The sequence below is a fragment of the Diuraphis noxia genome, unplaced genomic scaffold, assembly GCF_037042655.1.
Source record: "Diuraphis noxia isolate RWA-SAM2 unplaced genomic scaffold, SU_Dnox_SAM2 contig0003, whole genome shotgun sequence".
In the NCBI taxonomy this organism is placed as follows: domain Eukaryota; kingdom Metazoa; phylum Arthropoda; class Insecta; order Hemiptera; family Aphididae; genus Diuraphis; species Diuraphis noxia.
The window spans coordinates 40,726,696-40,744,973 of NW_028301713.1; the positions used below are offsets into that span (position 1 = coordinate 40,726,696).

Below are 18,278 nucleotides of genomic sequence, written 5' to 3' on the forward strand. Positions count from 1 at the left end.
ATACCATAAAAAATTATATAAAAAAAATGGTTTTCATTCAAAATTTAATTCAACACAAAGGATTTTTCTTTCTTGCATTAATAAATACAGTAAAATCTTTAATAATAAATAAATAAATAATTGACAAAATAATTATCAATTTAATAATTATTACTTTACTATTATTATAATATTAACACAAGTTAATAATTATGACGCTGATGTTCCACATTTTTTTTATTCAATAAAATTTTTATAACTCTTAAACTTTGATTAATAGTTATAAATTAATACAGTATAATAGTTGTACATAAAATTAATAGTAACTTTTATAACTTAAAAGGACAGCACACACCAATTTGTTATCTATGCTGTAGATAATGCATCAGCAACACAGAAAATTATAATTACAAACTGACCTTTGATTTAATTTATATACGCGAGTATGAACTGTTAAGTATTATAATAATCAACACATGACAGTTATAAACATTAGATAAAAAGTATATAGCTCAATAACATACAACCCAATGCCTCAGTATTGTGTAAAAAATTTAATTTAGTATGATGCAATAAGATCCTGACCGATAACAAATCAAAGTGTGGAGTCTTTTTAACCAAAAACACATTTAATACAACATACAATTTAGAATTAGTGCTCAGGTTATTTACAATTTTCAACGATATAAGCAATGTTGGTAGTAACAAACTCTATGAAAAGTTTATACTTAATAATTTAAAATTCATGAATTTCATAAAATATACAATCATTGAAGAATTTGTCACTTATTTTATGTGTTGTTAAATATAATAATTTAAAATATATTATATAACTAATAAAAAAAAAAAATAGTTATGGAGAGTGATAAAATTCACAAACTAATTTATTTTCATAATCAAATTTAATTTGTTTCAACATCAAAATAACTTAAGAGGATGTCATTGCACTGATTTTTTTTTATCATTTTATCATACAAAACATATGCAAAATACATTTTTGTTATTGAATAATCTTATGAGCTAAATCCCTAATTACAAAAGTTTTAGATTTCACGGTAATTTGTCTAAATAGTGTTAAAACAATTTAATAGCCATTTAAATTTATAAAGTTGTTTTTATTTTTAAAGTCAAATAATAATAACATAAAACCTGTATTACGTTAAACACTCCAAAATTATCTTCTATAACTTTTGCAATATGCAATTTTACTCTATGGTTAAAAAATTAATAATCTCAAAAACAGTTTTATGTGTATTATCTGCCACGCATGAGTCTGAGAATGTAAACTAATATTTTGCTGACATCCTCTTAAGTATTCACAAATTCAACAATTATTTTTATTAAAATAAATTACAATATATTCAAAATTTATTTCATCTGTTAATCATAGTTTTTGGTCAAATACTGGATAAAAGTAATCACATCAATATTCAAATTAACTTGTAATAGCTTAAAACATGTTAAATTATGAATTTTTTATTACATTTAAAAATGATTCAATCAAGTGTAGGTATTATCTGAATTAAATGTAATTTTATTTAAGCACCATTAGGTAGGTTACTGACTGATCATAATTTACAATGAGCATTATGTTTTTAAAAATATGCCGATTTGGTAAATTGCTGAATGTCAAACCGCTAACAGATAATTCTGGCAAAGGGATTAATTATTATACATTTATATTTTATATTTGATCTTGCTCATTAAAATATCACCAATAATCCAATAATCAAAAGTATAATACCTATGTTTTAACAATGTAACTCAGCAGTTAATTTCAAAAAGAAATAGACATTTACAAGAAGAATCTTAATCTTAAATATAACACACATATAATATTAAAATATATAAGATTAGGACTAATAAACATCAATTCATTCTAATCATTTCATAACTTAATTAATAAATAACCTTAAATTAAGTATAAAAATCAAAATTTGTTGAATGCATTTAAGCTTTCAAAAGGAGTAATGAAACAAAATTATAACTGATTTTTACATCAAGGAGTGTTTACTGAGTAACCAAAAATGATTATACAAATAAAAAGTAATTACATTTATTCTTTTCAAATAATTGAATAGAAGTTAATAAGTAAACTTAAATTATAGGAAAATCAATAATTTAAATGTTTTAACTTTAAATAAGTACATTGTACTTAGGTAATATAAGTCTAATGCATACGCAAAGAATTAAGATTTGACTTATGCCAAATTGGCTAAATCATCAGCTGTAGGTAACCAAAATGCCATATTTGTACATGCAGAGGCCATCATCATGTATTTAGGATTAAATTTAACACAATGTACTGGACCTGGGTGATCGCCATTGAGAACACATACTTTATAACCAGTAACCGCGTTCCATACATGAATACGACCATCAGTTGACCCGCTGAATATGTATTGAGAATCTGGACTGAACGAAGCCTCGATAGGAATGCCTTTATTATTTAGGTGACCAGTAAAAGTCTGAATCGGAGTACCATTAAACGCATTTATCAATCTAATTAAAGATCCGTTAGTAGGAATAAGTATGGTTCGGCCATCCTGACTAAATTTTAGATCGGTCCAGTCACATTCTTTTTCTTGAGGAAGCTTCACAGTTATGAAAGGTCCTTTGTCAAATGATCTAAAATAAAAGGTGTCGGTCAGTGATAGTTATTATTTTTATTTAATAAAAATAAACACTAATTAATTTACCTAACGTCAAACAGTTTCAGAGTTTCAGAATTAATTCCAGCAGCCAACACTAAGCCTTCTGGATCAAAAGCTGCAACTGGTCTTCCCATAACATTGATATAACCTTGACAATTGGGCGACCTCAAATCCCATAATCTGAGACTTTTATCCAATGATCCAGAAACAAACATGTCCTCAATAGGAGACACACATAATGACACAACTTTTTTGGCATGTCCCGTGAAATAGCGAATGTATTTATTATCATGTAATGATAAATACCTAAAAATTAAAAGTGTCATGGTTTACAAAAAAAAAACCATAAATCCAATCTATATTTAAAATATTGGATAAAGGTACTTATATGTTTAAATATTTTTAAATTTTAAAGTATTATATCATTATTATTTATTATAGGCAATAGTGGCCATACAACAAAACCCTTTCAACTTTTATTGATTCTTTATAGACATTATCCTAAGAAAACTTAGAAAGACTAATATCCTTGTCTTAAACTATTAATGACTCCTCCCTTTTTATCATTTATTAAAGCAAAGTAAATTTATGTTGACAACAACCCAGAAAAACTCTTAGATTGATCACAAGTCCATTAAAGTGGGCCTCCTATATGGCAACTGGGGCCAACAGGCGTAGGGAGCAATTACTTGACTTATTTTAATTAAATACTTTTTACCAACTAACTTATTATTATTTATTTATTTTTAATACATACATCAAGCTGTCCAAAGATAGTTTTAATTTGCGATTAATAGGTTTAAATGGATTTAATTCCAGTGCGTAAAAATATTAAACTAGTAATACATGTGAAAGTGTAAAACCCATACTAACAAAAATATAAATAAGAGGACATAAACAAGTCTTACAAGTGCATAACATAGTGTGCTCAGCAGATCATATGTATTAACATAATTACAATTAATGATCATATGAATTTGTTAATATTTAAGAAAATCAAAAATAAGTGTTTATTTAAAAATACAAGAAATGTAAATGATCATTTTATTTAAAGGTTGTTCTGAACAAGTAGAATAGTAATAATCGAGGTAATAGGTTAGGTAGGTTATAAGGTGTCTAAACATGCTTATTAATTGATTTGATTAAAATTAAATAGGTAGGGCGTACTTTATAAATACTAAGTAATCAAAGTAAAATTCTTTACATACAGCTGATACCTACCTAGTTATTTTCTAGAATTAAAAAATTATGGACGAGACTAAGTCGCTTTGGTGTTGACCGATAATTATAATATTCAACAACTCAAGCGAGCCTCTTCTACCAAATACAATAAAGCAAAGCATAATAATTGGTCAAAAATATATCTTAAGTATACAAGTCGTCACTGATTGTGAGAAGCTGGCTGTTTGGCCAATATATTATACCTGATGGTGTCATCGACTTTGGTCGAACTGTGTATGGCAGTCGTCTTAGTGTGCGCGAAATGTATGAGATCGACGCCATACTTCTTGCTGTTGATGGTCTTGGACAGCTCACCTTTCTGACTGTCGTAAATGACGATCTGGTCGTCTTCGCTGCATGATATAATGTAATCGCCGGCAGGTGAAAAGTCAAAGCTATTGATCTTGTCCGTGTTCTCACGGAACACTTTGGCCACCTTGAAGCTGCGCACGACGTTGTCGACCAGCTTCATTTTCGTAGCCATTTAGTATACAGCAATCACCGGTTGATAGAAGACGAGAGTGGACGCCGACGCTTATCTGTAACGGGATGAATGAGATGAGAATTCAATGGTGCCTACTTGAAGCATAGATAATAAAGAATGGATGGACCACGGCTATGCTTATAACATTTATAGGTGCCGCGTTCCGAGAGAGCAGATATCTCCTGTCTCACAAAGGTGCCTGTTATCTCGACTTGTGTTATCACTTATTGAAAATCTAATATTTTAGCCCGCCACTTATTTTATTTATTTACAAAAGTTAAAGTGAATTTGTATAAACGTAATACAAATTTGTTTTCCCAGTGCCCTGAACAAGAATCATTTTTGGATTCAATTAATTAAATTGATTGCCTTAAAATATCTAGATATTCGTTTATTTCATGAAATCAGGAAAATTAATGATCAAAACATTAAATTTGGCCGTTCGAAAGCAAAATTAACAAAAATGATTTTTTTTCACCATGAATAATTTGACATTTATTTATTTTATGTTTGTTTGTTTTAATTTTTATTATAATTTCACTTACTTTTATAATATATTTATATATAATATATACATATTAATATTGTCTATAATATTATACTTGAATACATAAACAAATACCTGAAAACTATATAAATTAAATTGGACTTTATATCCACTATGACTATGGTACTCAGGCACTATCCACTCTTAAATATTTTATAATTTAAATAAAATGTTCAAAAATATTTTAGAAATAAATACAAAATTTCATGGCAAAAAAAAGCGGGAAGGTGGGTATCGCTCTGCTGTACATTTAGGTGGGGTGGACCTCTGACTAGGGTAGGTTAGATTTGAATGCAATAATAGGTATCATTGTATACGAAAAACGATTCTGAACGGAGATGATTAATTATCAGTCTAGGATATATATTATATTTAAATATTGTCATATATTCTATTTCGAAACAAATATTTTATTTTTCAATTAAGACGCATTTTGCATAAGGCATGGTTAATCAATTTTTCAAAAACATTACATGTAGTTATCATAATTCATAATAGCTTATATTATCATAGATATACATATACCTGATTTCATAAAAATTTAAAACTCAAACGCTCAAAACATTTTTCCTATAATGACGCTTATAATTTTTTTAACCTTAGATATAAATACAAGCAATTTTATGAATTTTGAACTACAAAATAATTTGCAAATATTCATGGTTTTGACGAATTTTTGTCAATATTTGAAATTCAAATGCTAATAAAAATTTAATTTTGAATTTCCGGTGGACATTTTTTTTTGTGATAAAGATTGACAAATTTGTTATGAATTTCTAGCTTGAAACAATTTGCGAATTTTTGTGATTTTTACGTATTTTGTCAAAATTCAAAATTTTAATGGTTATAAAAAAAAATTGTGACTATGAATTTCTGTTATTTTTCAACTGCTATTGTAACAATATGTTAAGAGCCTTGAATTAAATTTTCAAGATTTTCTACCCAAAAAATAATTTTTTATCGATTTTAATTTTAAAAAAACTACCTAATAATGATCGAAAATTGCATATACCTATGAATAGTTTAACTTAAGTCTAAATTTTTTGAAAATTTCATGGTGGATAGAATATACCTATATAAACATTCGGTGAAAAATGCATGTATCAATGATCATTTGTTTTAAATTTACATCAAAAACCAAAATCGATTTTGTCGAAAAATGATGGTACGTACAATTTCCTGTTTTCCCCTTAATTTTTAGTTTGTTTATCCCGATTACTTAGAAAAATATTAAGAATTTTTAATTCTCCCGTTTTTCTGTCATGCTTTTTTTGTTTTTCTCGATTTTTTTGAAAACTGTTGGAAAATGTTTACTTTTGACCTCTATAATGCACCAAGGAGGCAAGGATATTCACTTTTATATCGGAAACCATCCCCGAAGTTTGAAATTGAAGCATTATTTCGATAGTTATGCTGTACACACACACAAAAAAAAACACACATCATTGTAAAATCAATACATTCATCACTTCGTTCAGAATCTAAAAATTATGGATTAGAAAAAAAGCATCTACTTTAATAAATTGTTTGAGAACATAATATAAGGGATTATGGCCTATCCATTCTTTATTATCTATGACCTGGAGAGACTCACGGTTTAGGACGGCTAAACGCGTATGCTGTCCGTCATCGCATTTGTTGAGTGTTGAGGTAAAGATAAAAAGGTGCGCACAAACGTCACACACACAAACCCGGTAGTGAGCGGGACAATAGATTATAGACAACAATAATATTATTATTATTGTCGTTGCCGTAGCGGTTATAAATTGCCGGTGACAATTTATTCACGTCTGACTATACTCCGTATCTCAACGATGAGTCGGCGGCGGAACTCTTGAAGTTGTTCAAAACACAACAGGACGCGGTAGAATGCAGTTGGTTGCCCGTACAGTAGATACTAGATAATATTATTATAGCGATCGGAAACTCGGAACTTAAGGGAACGGACCGTCGGCTGCACTCAGACAACTAAGAGGGCGATGACAATCGAGACGGCGGCAAGTGGCGAACTGACAATGCGCATTAAGCGCGGCTCACACTGCAGCAAGCTGTATCCTATATATGCTATGCTTGTAGCGCCCGGGCGCCAGTCGCGTCTTTCCGGCGCGATGGCCAGTGCAGCCAACCTTCGTTGGCGTCCGACGCGGGATAACGCGGCAGGAATGCAGCAGGCTATTGCCACGAAAAGTGATTGATCCGAATAAATATTATTGTACGTCCACTACGTCCGAGTACATGTACTACCATTTACCAAAGTACCAAATGGCACGTAAAAAAAAAATTATAGTAACAATAATAATAGATACTACTACAGAATTGAGAATGTTATATGAATAAATGAAATGATACTAGTGATACTACTGATACTACTATGTTTAGGTTTACGGAGTAGTACCACATTATATAATCTGTGGTAGTACCTTCTACTCCAAATAACTTACAACGATGAACTAATATCAATTACCAATTATCACTTGCTCTGAAGTCGGAATATCAGAATATTATGGCAATGGGTTAATAAAAATTGTTTCTCCGATGACAATATTTATTTTATTTTTTATTTTTTTTATTAGTGCTACTAAGATACTATACTGAAAGTCTATTGCATTTTATTGTTATTTCAAAGTATACATATTCTATATTCTTTAATTTTGCATATTCGGATATTCCAAATATTTCATAGGATTTTTATAGAACGCCATTTCTATTTAAGATATAGGTAGAATTGCAATTTTAAATAGGGTCAAATGGGGTAATTGTAAATAAATTTTGTTACTTTTTAATATTTTTTTTATTTTCTAAATTATAAATAACAATACATTTTCTTTCTCATCAAAACCATTCATAAACATATCCTAGGCTTATAAAATTTCCTACACAAGACCAGAATATTAAATCACTTAAGAAAAAAAAAATAATTTACATATGCCCCATTCATTTACATTTGCCCCATTTATTTGGGGTAAATGTAAACAATGATTTCACGTTATAAGAGTGAAATAGAATCTGGATCTGGGGCATATATAAACAACCTGTATTACCTTTTATTTAACGTTTTGATAGACCCAATACACACAAATTTACATTAGCCCCAAATATTATACTTTGACGTTCATACCTTCATGTTATTAATATGAAATACATTAAAAATGATTGGTTAATTTCTTATGATTATTATTTACAAATGCCCCGATTTACAATTACCCCATTTGACCCTAGTGTTAAAAACAAGTTTATTTTTATTACCTATTTTAATTTAAACGTATATATTATTTAATTATATTACTTGTTCATTTGCTTTTATTTATTGTGGCATAAAGTTAATGCATGACATTTGTCATAAATATTATTTTATTTTTCCTCGAAGCTTGAAAATAAAGTTTTAAAAGCCTTTCCCTAGTTCCTGAATGATAAAAGTATATCATCCATCAACTGTTACAGAATTAAGATTCAATTTATAATATGTATAATTAGTAAAATATAAATGACTTACTAATTACTTATGTAAGTATATGTCATGTTTACTGCTGAGCGGCGGATTGGCCAACCGGCTACCAAGATTTGAGGAAAGTTCCCGGAGGGCCAATTGTCGTGTATAACTCTAGGACAGCAAACTTGGATTAAAAATTATCAATTTGATAGGTAGTCTGTGTTATTGATGCTATTGTTATTAAAACAAATAATAATAAAATCATACGAAATAAATTTAGATTTAAATATGAAATTTAAAAAATATTTATATAACATTTTATGCAACGGTCTACTAAATATAATAAATGTACTATCTAACTTTTTGTCAGTCCACTCAGTCCTTTATGTTATTTATCTTCTATATTAAAGTAAATCGGTATTGTAAATTACCTAATTGAGACCACCCTAATCCTTGCACAAGTTTTTACTTAAAACAATCATCAGGTACTTATCAAGTAATGCCTAAGAGAAATGTAATAAAATATTAAGAACTAGTTTTTAAGTTTAAGTAACAAGATGCGATGTTGTTAATAAATATATTATGTAAATATGTATGTGTTATTATTATTATTGCGGGGATACAAATTTCTTTTTTTAAATTAAGAACTCCCATTTTCACAAGTAAATTATTCAGTAGATAATTTTTCTGAAAAATTTGACGTATTACAATAAAAATTTGTATGGGTACCTATAGCTTTGAGTTATATTTAATTTTGTTTACTAAGGATAAAAGGTCCATGGTAATTTATAAGATATGGGGGTTTTGATGTAACATTAAAACAAATGACCATACATAGATACATGAAAATTTCACCAAATGTTTTATATCAGTATATTCTATCCACCATACAATTTTTAAAAAATTTCGACTTAAGTTGAACTATTTATAGGCATATGCGATTTTCGATCATTATTAGTATGGCAAAGGACTTGTACAGCTCTAAAAAAGCTCTAAATATGCAAGCACTTATGCACTAAAAAACCCCATAATATGCAATTAAAATGTGCATTTAAAATTTTTTTCTATCCTAACCGAATAAAAGCCCGCATGGTGTACACACGTATCTGTGGTGGTGATGTTGTAGGTATACTCTACGTTAAAATTGTTATCGCTTCTAAGAAATTTTTGTGCCCGAGCACAGTCAAAAACTATATTAAACTACAAAAACTAAAAATAAATACATTTTTATCAAAATGAATTTCTAGCTAAAAAATAAGTTGCAAATTTTTGTGATTTTAGATTCTGAGCGGAGCGAATGATTTTACCATGATGTGTGTTTTTTTTTTTTTTTTTTTTTTTTTGTGTCTGTCATCACGTTAGTAAAAATGCTTCGATTTTTGACTTCAGTACCTCGTTCGATCAGAAAGTGAATCTAGTTGGTACTTTGCGGGGTCAAAAGTAAAAAATTCTCAATACTTTTCTAAATAATTGAGAAAAACAAACTAAAAATTAAGGGAAAAACGGGAAATTTTACGCACATTCATTTTTCGACAAAATCGATTTTGGTTTTTGATGTAACATTAAAAAAAATGATCATAGATACATGAAACTTTCACCTAATGTTTATATAAGTATATTCTATCCACCATGCAATTTTCAAAAAATTTCGACTTAAGTTGAACTATTCATAGGCATTTCAAATTTTCGATCATTATTAGTTTTTTTAAAATTAATATCGATAAAAATTTATTTGTTAGGCAGAAAAGCTTGAAAATTTAATACAAGGCTCTTAACATATTGTTACAATAGCAGTTGAAAAATAAAAGAAATTTATAGTCACAATTTTTTTTTATAAGCATTCAAAGTTTGAATTTTGACAAAATACGTAAAAATCACGAAAATTCACAAATTATTTTAAGCTAGAAATTCATAAAAAATTTTCTTTTTAAATCTAAGATTTAAAAATTTAATACAAGATTCCTTACAAGTTTTTAAATCTTTATCACAAATAAAAATTCCACCTGAAATTCAAATTAAATTTTTATGAGCATTTGAAATTTAAATTTTTACAACATTGGATTTTCACTTTTAGCGATTTCCTTATTTTGGTGTAACTCTAAAACAAATTACCACAGATACTTGAAATTTTGACTGAATGTTTATACAGGCATGTTATATATTTGATAAAATTTTCAAAATAATTAGATTTGTTTTGAGCTGTTTACTGACATTTTAATTTTTCAACTTTATTAGTTTTTTTTCCTATAAATATCGATAAAAATTTATTTGTTCAGTAGAATCATTATCCTTAATGTTTACATTTTAATAACTAAGAAATTACCTACTCATTCGAATTTTGAATAAAGTAATCAATATTTTCAAAAAAATCTTCTACTAAATAATTTGTGTAAAAGAGCAGGTTTTTATTTGAAAAACAGAAGTTTGTATCGACACAATAGGTTTTCACTTCGCCTTCAAGAATTTGAATGATCGTATGAGTATATTAAAAAATTCTAAAAACCAGGATTTGGATAAATTCTTTATCAAAGGTAAAAATGGCGGTGAGCATGTTTGGTGATCACCCTGTCACTCTGAATATACTTTAAGTATACTAATATATTATATTAAACCGATACTTATAAGGTCATAAACTAATAACATATGACATATTTGAATCATAATTAAAATTAAAATGTAATCCGTTGTATCTTTTTCTCTCGTTAATCATTATCTATGTTAAGTTTAAACGTCAAAATGAGTATAAAAGACAACTCGGTCTTATATACTTGATAGAAAACTTATTTTGGGTCCTCACCTCAAGGAAAAGCGAAAAAAATAAAAAAATTGGTAGACTTCAATTATTTAGACCAATACTATAAGATCTAACATCAACCTTCAAAACAAAATCTTTATACATATATAAATGCACAAATGCCTCCTCCGACCCTTATGGACCTACGGCATCGAATTTTTGGGCCCAGCCAAAAAATTGGATACTTAAACGATCCAAGCATTTCATTCAATTTTTCTGTGTATCATTGCCAAAGCTCCGTGGTACGTAACGAACAAACTACTCCACGATGACCTCCAAATCAAAACAGTCTATGACACAGCCATCAATTTCTACAAAAGATTCCATTGTAAGCCCCTCATGAAACACTACATCTCACCTCTCAACTGTACTCTAAGACTCTTCCTGACAACCTGTGTGGTTGTGTAGACGCCACAAGTGCAACTGGTGCAAAGATCTTCTTAACTTATAAAATATACCTTATGAGGTATTCATAAATCTTACCTTAAATCACTGTAAAATGTGATTTGACTACGAATCTTCCTTCAAGTCATTCTTCAAACCCTAAAGTATTTTTACTAAATCATATTTACTTATTGTATATAGTGTACCTACAGATTGTAATTTCTCAAGAAACGCCTAAAAAAGTGATAAATGAACAATAAAGTTCATATATAATTGATGTTTAATTATATTATTATTTATGATTTTACAATATAATTACTAGTATAAATTGGGCTGCATCCGAGTTGGGTCCCAAATTTAAAATTGCTACACTAGTTGGGTCCCGAATTATTTTAGGTACTACACTAGTTGGGCCCTGAAATATTTTAGCTACAACATTAGTTCTTGAATATTTTTTGGTAAGTACCTACTACTCTATACACTATACTAACATTTTCCTTCCCATTTTAACAGACTTAATAATTTATTTAGACCACAGGTATGGTTAAAAACCTAACCTAACATTTTTAATATTTTTTGACTTACACTTATATAGCATTATGGCTATATTTATATTATATGTATTTATATATTTAGTTTTTAACATTTTTAATATTTTTACCAACACAAAAGTGATTTATTTTTTATACAATTCTAATGACTTGTATTTTAATGAAAAAGAAACAAAAAAAAATACCCTAAAAACAATTTTAACCATACCTGTGGTCTATATGGATTATAGACAGTCCTAAGTCTATTAAAATGGGAAGGAAAATGTTAGTATGGTTACTTACTAAAAAATATCCAAGAAGTAATGTCGTAGCTAAAATAATTCAGGACCCAACTATAGTGTAGTAACTATAAAAATCGAGGACCGAACTAGTGTAGTACCTATTAAAATCCGGAACCCAACTAGTGTAGTACCTATAAAAATCCGGGACCCAACTAGTATAGTACCTACAAAAATCCGGGACTTAACTAGTGTAGTACCTGCGATTCACCCCTAGTACTCGCGGGACCCAACTCGGATGCGCCTATAAATTGAAATCACTAAATGGTGGCCTAGACTGGAAAACAAAAGCAGAGTGAAAAGAAACTTGGAGGAATCAGTGTATTCAAGTTGGGACCCAACTTCCGTGTACTAAGGCCTAATCGCAGGTACCTACTACCTTAGTTGGGTCCGGGATTTTTGGTTGTACCACGATTGCGCCCGTCCTACCTTTTTACCAAAAAACAACACAACACGATTGCACTCTGTAAAATATATGTCTTGCCCTTATAAATATAGGTATTTGCCCAATATACTTTTTAAAAATACAGTCAAAGTGGTAAAATCAAAGTTGACGTTAAAAGTTCGAGTTATCCAAGTTTGAAAAGTTTAACAATTTCCCTTCCAAATTTTACAGGCTTAGGACTGACAGCAAAATTAAATTGTTAACTTGGTTAAAAATTGTTTCATATAGGTACTTTACATTATTTTTACAATATGTCCAAAATAACTCAATATAATTACTAAAAATACGAATTGTATATATATTTTTTAATAGATTATAATATGTTATATGTCATATAATATATGTTATATGTCCACATTAGTATACACTATTAATATTTATTTTTTTAAATCATCATATGTCCAAATATGTATATAAAAAAAAACCAATAGAATTACAAATTAAAATTTTAGGGTACAAAACTGTGGTCTCATTGCTTTCAAATATTCTAGTATAGATATTTAATTTTGTTCTAATTTTGTCCAAGTTTGCCATATAAATTTCAATTTGTTTTCTTGTTCTTTTCGAGGTTTGTTTATTCGATTTCCTTTAACACTTTTAATTTTTAAATAGGTTTCACTTTGGAGATCTTATATTATATTAATAACTTCATGAATAGAAGGATGTGAAGCGTAAAACTGTGAATTATAATGTCGTTGGAATGATTCTGGCCCATTGGTCGTTCTAGGTTCCTCTAAAGGTTTACCAGTCCATAAAATTGGTAGAAAAACCCCATCAAGCTTTACATAATTGTCAAATATATAATCCGTAAAATCAAAGTCATTGGTAAAAGCATTTGCAATCCAACACGAAATGCATCGCCGACTAAGTTTTCGGGTAAAAAATCAAGAGCGAAAAATAATTTTAACCAAAGACCTACTTCTGACTTTGAATTGTATTCTTTTAATAAGTTGTTATTGCTTTGGATTTTTTTAAACCAACTTTGACCTAAATGGAATCTACAGGCCATAAATTTGCCATTTGGAAATATTTCTTAATTAGCATTGTGTCTGTTTTTTTCAAAATCAAAATCAAAATTAACTAATGATACTATTAAATTTATGCTTGTCAACTTTAAACATAATTTTTCAATCGTGCGCCACATATCTACATAAACATCAGTCGATTTTGACGTCAAAAAACAATATACTAAAGGAATATAAAAAGTAAAAACCATTTTGAACGTATGTATTATATAAAGTTGATCGTAGTATTTTGGTGTATGCGAAAATGTGCCATCAGCAAATATATGAGTTATTAATAGACTTAATACATCGAGATTAGTCGGGCCTCGGGCAAGTGAATACAACTCGGTAAAATACGATTGCGCGCATTTTACCTTTTTCATAACACGATTGCGCACGCTTTAATGGGACAATAGAATATACATTTTGGGTGAAATGTATGTACGATTGCTCGTAAAACGTCATGCGACGTTGCCAAATAAGACATAATTTAATTTAGTGCTTGTAGCTTGTATTAAAAAAAATTGAAAGTAATTTAATTTTGCTTGAGCTAAGAGTTTTTAATAATTTAGTCCAAATTCATACAGATTCAATGCAATTAATAATAAAATAGACGAACAAATCATAAAATACATATAAGAATACCTTGATATGTTAATTAATGTATACCTACCATCAACAATCAAAAAATAAAATGAGATTATAATATTATTTTTACAATTTCGTAGGTTTAAAAAGCTGGCTAAGTTCTTAAGAAAAAATTCTTCATTCAGATCGCACTTCATTTACTGGTTCCATGATGATAAATGATATTATTACAGCAGATATTTGTGGTAACTCAACTACATTCATATGAATTTTGATTATATGATGGGAATTCAAAATTACGATAAAATATGAGATAATCAGATAAATACGACATTAATTATTTTAGAATTTGTATCATCGTGTTATTAAATTTGGCAATATTGCACAATCGTGTAATCGTATTTAACACGCGCAATCGTGAACCAAAAGGGTACGTGCGCAATAGTAATGCGCGCAATCGCGCGTATTCTATACCCATACATACAACTATATTTGAAATTTCTTCCATGTTTTCAGCAAAAATGTTCCTATGTATTAGTTTTAAGAGTATCACGTAATATCTTAAAAAGAGTATTGGGCAAAGACCTATATTTACGAGGGCAAGACGCCAAGACGCCTTCACGGAGCATAGTCGTGTTGCGTTTTTTGTAGGTAAAAAGGTAAAACGGGGGCAATCGTGCTAATTTGCTGGGTGCAATCGTGTACGTTTTTTGTATGTAAAAAGGTTGGACGGACTGGCGCAATCGCGTTTTATCGGGGATTTTTTCCGTTACTTCACTAGTGTCACTAGTTAGGTTCGGACTCATTTTAAGTAAGTAACTATGTATTTTAAGTTTATATAATATATGAAGTTCAAATACAAACGAAAAATATTAAAAATGTTAGCAATGACGGACACTTGTTATTTTTCTAAATTCATATAATCCGCTATAAGCTATTTTAGCTATAATGCCTATAACTCTTTTTTTTTTTTTTTGTACTTTCCTCTATGAAAATATAGGCAATATAAATAGAAAACAACATTTGTCTCAAAGAAAAAATGTAGAATGTTCACTCTAAGTTAAGGATGTAATCTAATTTACCTCCTCCGTCCTCGTGGTGCACCTTGGAAACTTAATCTTAAATGAATCGAGAAGCAGCCATGCTATAGCACGTATACGTAAAAAATATGGCCTTTTTTCTTTGGGACAAATTCTGAACATTTAATAAATGTCAATTAGAACGCACTCAAGAAACTTCCAGGTAGATATTATGCTTGAATTAATTAAAAAGTTTAAAATTCAGATAATCTATAGTCATAATTCATATAATATAGGGGTCTTAAATCCTACCTAATGATACATTTCTTATCATAAAATCGATTTCATTTATAATAATAAATTTATAATATAGGACCTACATAGACACATGTGTATCTACTCTAGAGATCGTATTCGAATACACTCACATAAATGATAAATCCATAAAATATCGTATTCACTTGCACAATTGGTATACATACAGTATAGGTACAAGGTACACACAGACGTAAGTAAATAGAAATCCAAAATGTTGTGTATCTATACGTTTATTAACATTCACTTATACAAGAAAACGCAAAATATCGTTATAAAAGAAAAATTGGTATTCACAAAAATTGCATTTAACGTCTAAGAATACTAGTGTTTGGAACGTCCACTAAAAAAATGAATCCGTTCATCTAATTTTTTGTTTATGAATAGTTTACTAGCAGTTCATATAAAAACCCATAAACATAATATAATAGGACTCAACCTAAAAATAAAAACACAATTTAGACTTAAGAGCATTTTCCTTTTTCAAAGCATCTAAATGATATACATATATTTATTAAATAGTAAATAAATTGAGCGTCATAAAAATCGTTCAAATTCAATAAAAATATAAACGTTATTTATGTTCATGTTCTATTTGAAAAAAAAATAAGAATGACGTACTTCAATAACTATGAACGTGTTCATGAACGACGTTCTTTCCAAACACTGAATTTATAATACTAATAATATTAATAAAACAAACAAATTAAAAATGAATAAGTAAGTATCTACTTTTTAACAGTTTAATAATTGTAAATTAACAGTCAATGGTAATTAGAAAAAGTGTATTATTTAAGCAACTTCGCTTAATATTAATAACTTTGTCAACGCCTTTGACAGAGCCGATCACAATATTCTCATGGATATTTACAAGTCAGGGTTTGGCGAATTAATTTGTCTATGGCTCAATTAATTAGTAGTATGAATTGAAACTCATCTCGTAGAAGGCACTGGATTAAAGTTTTGGACACAAATCCAATGTCCTCTCTGAATTTTTCACTTTTTACTAATGGAATTAAGGCCTACCATCGCACTTCCTATAGTAGTCACACACCCAGCCCGTGTGTTACAACATATCCTATTTACGAGTACATTTCACATTAGTATATTACCATATCATGTTAACATAAATGAGCATAAATTAATATAACTGAATATGAAAGAGTAAACGCAAACCAATAGTGATCGAATAGGTACATTTATAACTAGGGATGGACCGGACCAGTTCGTAAAAAATTATCGATTCCCGTTCTTGTACGGTTCAAAAATATTTCACTTCGGTTCTCGATACCTGTTCTTCTATAAAAAAAAATCTTAAAACTAACAATAGTAATTAATTATTATACTGTATAATTCTATAATTTATAAAGAATTTAAATTGTTATTGATTAAACTAGAATAATTTTTAATTAATATTTGAATATGGGATAAATAACATTATTTTACTTCTGTATTCACTTTATTAAAAATTTAGAAATAATTAATAAAGATTAAATAACAAGTAACTTATCACAGTATCAACAAAAAGTGTGAATCAAGGGAAAAAAGGACCGGTACCGATATAAATTTGTACAAGAACTGATAACTCTCTGTTCCTTCGGTTCCTAAAAAGCCAAGAACCGGAACCGGCCCACCCCTATTTATAACGTATAGTTAAATATTGTGTACAATATTCTTATCATACCTATATGTAAATTTAAAAATAATAAATATGTACAAATATTTAGTTTAATTAATGTCATACATTCAGAATATTCAGATTACACAATGTATTATTATACATACATATATACATACATGTGTATTCGAAATATAATTATTTATGAATAATAATATACATTAAATATATATGACAATAATTAATATTATTATTATTTTATCGAATATTACAAAATATTAAAGTCATATACGATAAAATACAAATGTTCACTTTAGACAGTAAGGATTCGTTTTCATTCAACAATTTTTCATTGAACATTTGTAATTTAAGCAAGGTTAACTCTCAGAATCCCAGTACGACATCTGCAAACAATGACCACAGTAAACCGTCCGTTCTGACCGACCCCTGTCAACTACCGGAAACCATATATCTTATTTACTGTCAAGGACAATTTTTATTTATTTAAAGTCTTACAACGGTATGGGTATATAGTATTGAAATAGAATTATACGAAAATATATTAAGAAAATACTCAAATATTAGACTAGGAGAGACTTGTATAAATTCGACAATTCTCATCCATTGAAAACAAATGTAATTTATGTAAGGTCAATTCTCAGAATCCCGGTATAACATCTGCAAACAATGGCCAAGTTAAATCGATAACCGTCACCAACTCCTGTTAATCTTAGTCCTTGAGTTATTCAAGTCATGAGGGGGTAGGTTGAAAATGAGAAATACATACTGATAGTCTGTTACTGTTATTTCTTTAACAATAAAACTATATGTGCAGGCAAATGCATACTTCTAAGGCTTGGATCACACTATGCGTTTTGTCGGTTGCCGATTAATACAGTCCCGATCAACCGCAATCAGGAAGACCGGATCATATTATGCGTTTTATCGGTAACCGAATTCGGTGTAA

At 28.8% G+C, this 18,278-nt stretch overlaps 1 protein-coding gene across 1 annotated transcript; it reads right to left on the reverse strand.

Annotated features, from left to right (window-relative positions):
- Window positions 1-201: 201 nt before the first annotated feature.
- Window positions 202-6,911, reverse strand: Wdr82 (WD repeat domain 82). Its single transcript, XM_089223655.1, has 4 exons — window positions 6,480-6,911; window positions 4,058-4,393; window positions 2,679-2,939; window positions 202-2,607 (listed from the first exon to the last, which is right to left on the reverse strand). Exons 2-4 carry the CDS (start codon window positions 4,336-4,338, stop codon window positions 2,181-2,183), a joined length of 969 nt encoding a protein of 322 aa, XP_089079781.1. The 5' UTR covers window positions 4,339-4,393; window positions 6,480-6,911; the 3' UTR covers window positions 202-2,180.
- Window positions 6,912-18,278: the final 11,367 nt, after the last annotated feature.

What these genes read in the sequence shown, in the direction of transcription:
- Wdr82 (XM_089223655.1), bottom strand. Translation starts at nt 4,338, where the DNA reads ATGGCTACGAAAATGAAGCTGGTCGACAACGTCGTGCGCAGCTTCAAG. An exon ending in AAAGTCGATGACACCATCAG is followed by an intron (nt 2,940 to 4,057) that starts GTATAATATATT and finishes TTTAATTTTTAG; the next exon opens with GTATTTATCATTACATGATA. An exon ending in CTGAAACTGTTTGACGTTAG is followed by an intron (nt 2,608 to 2,678) that starts GTAAATTAATTA and finishes CTTTTATTTTAG; the next exon opens with ATCATTTGACAAAGGACCTT.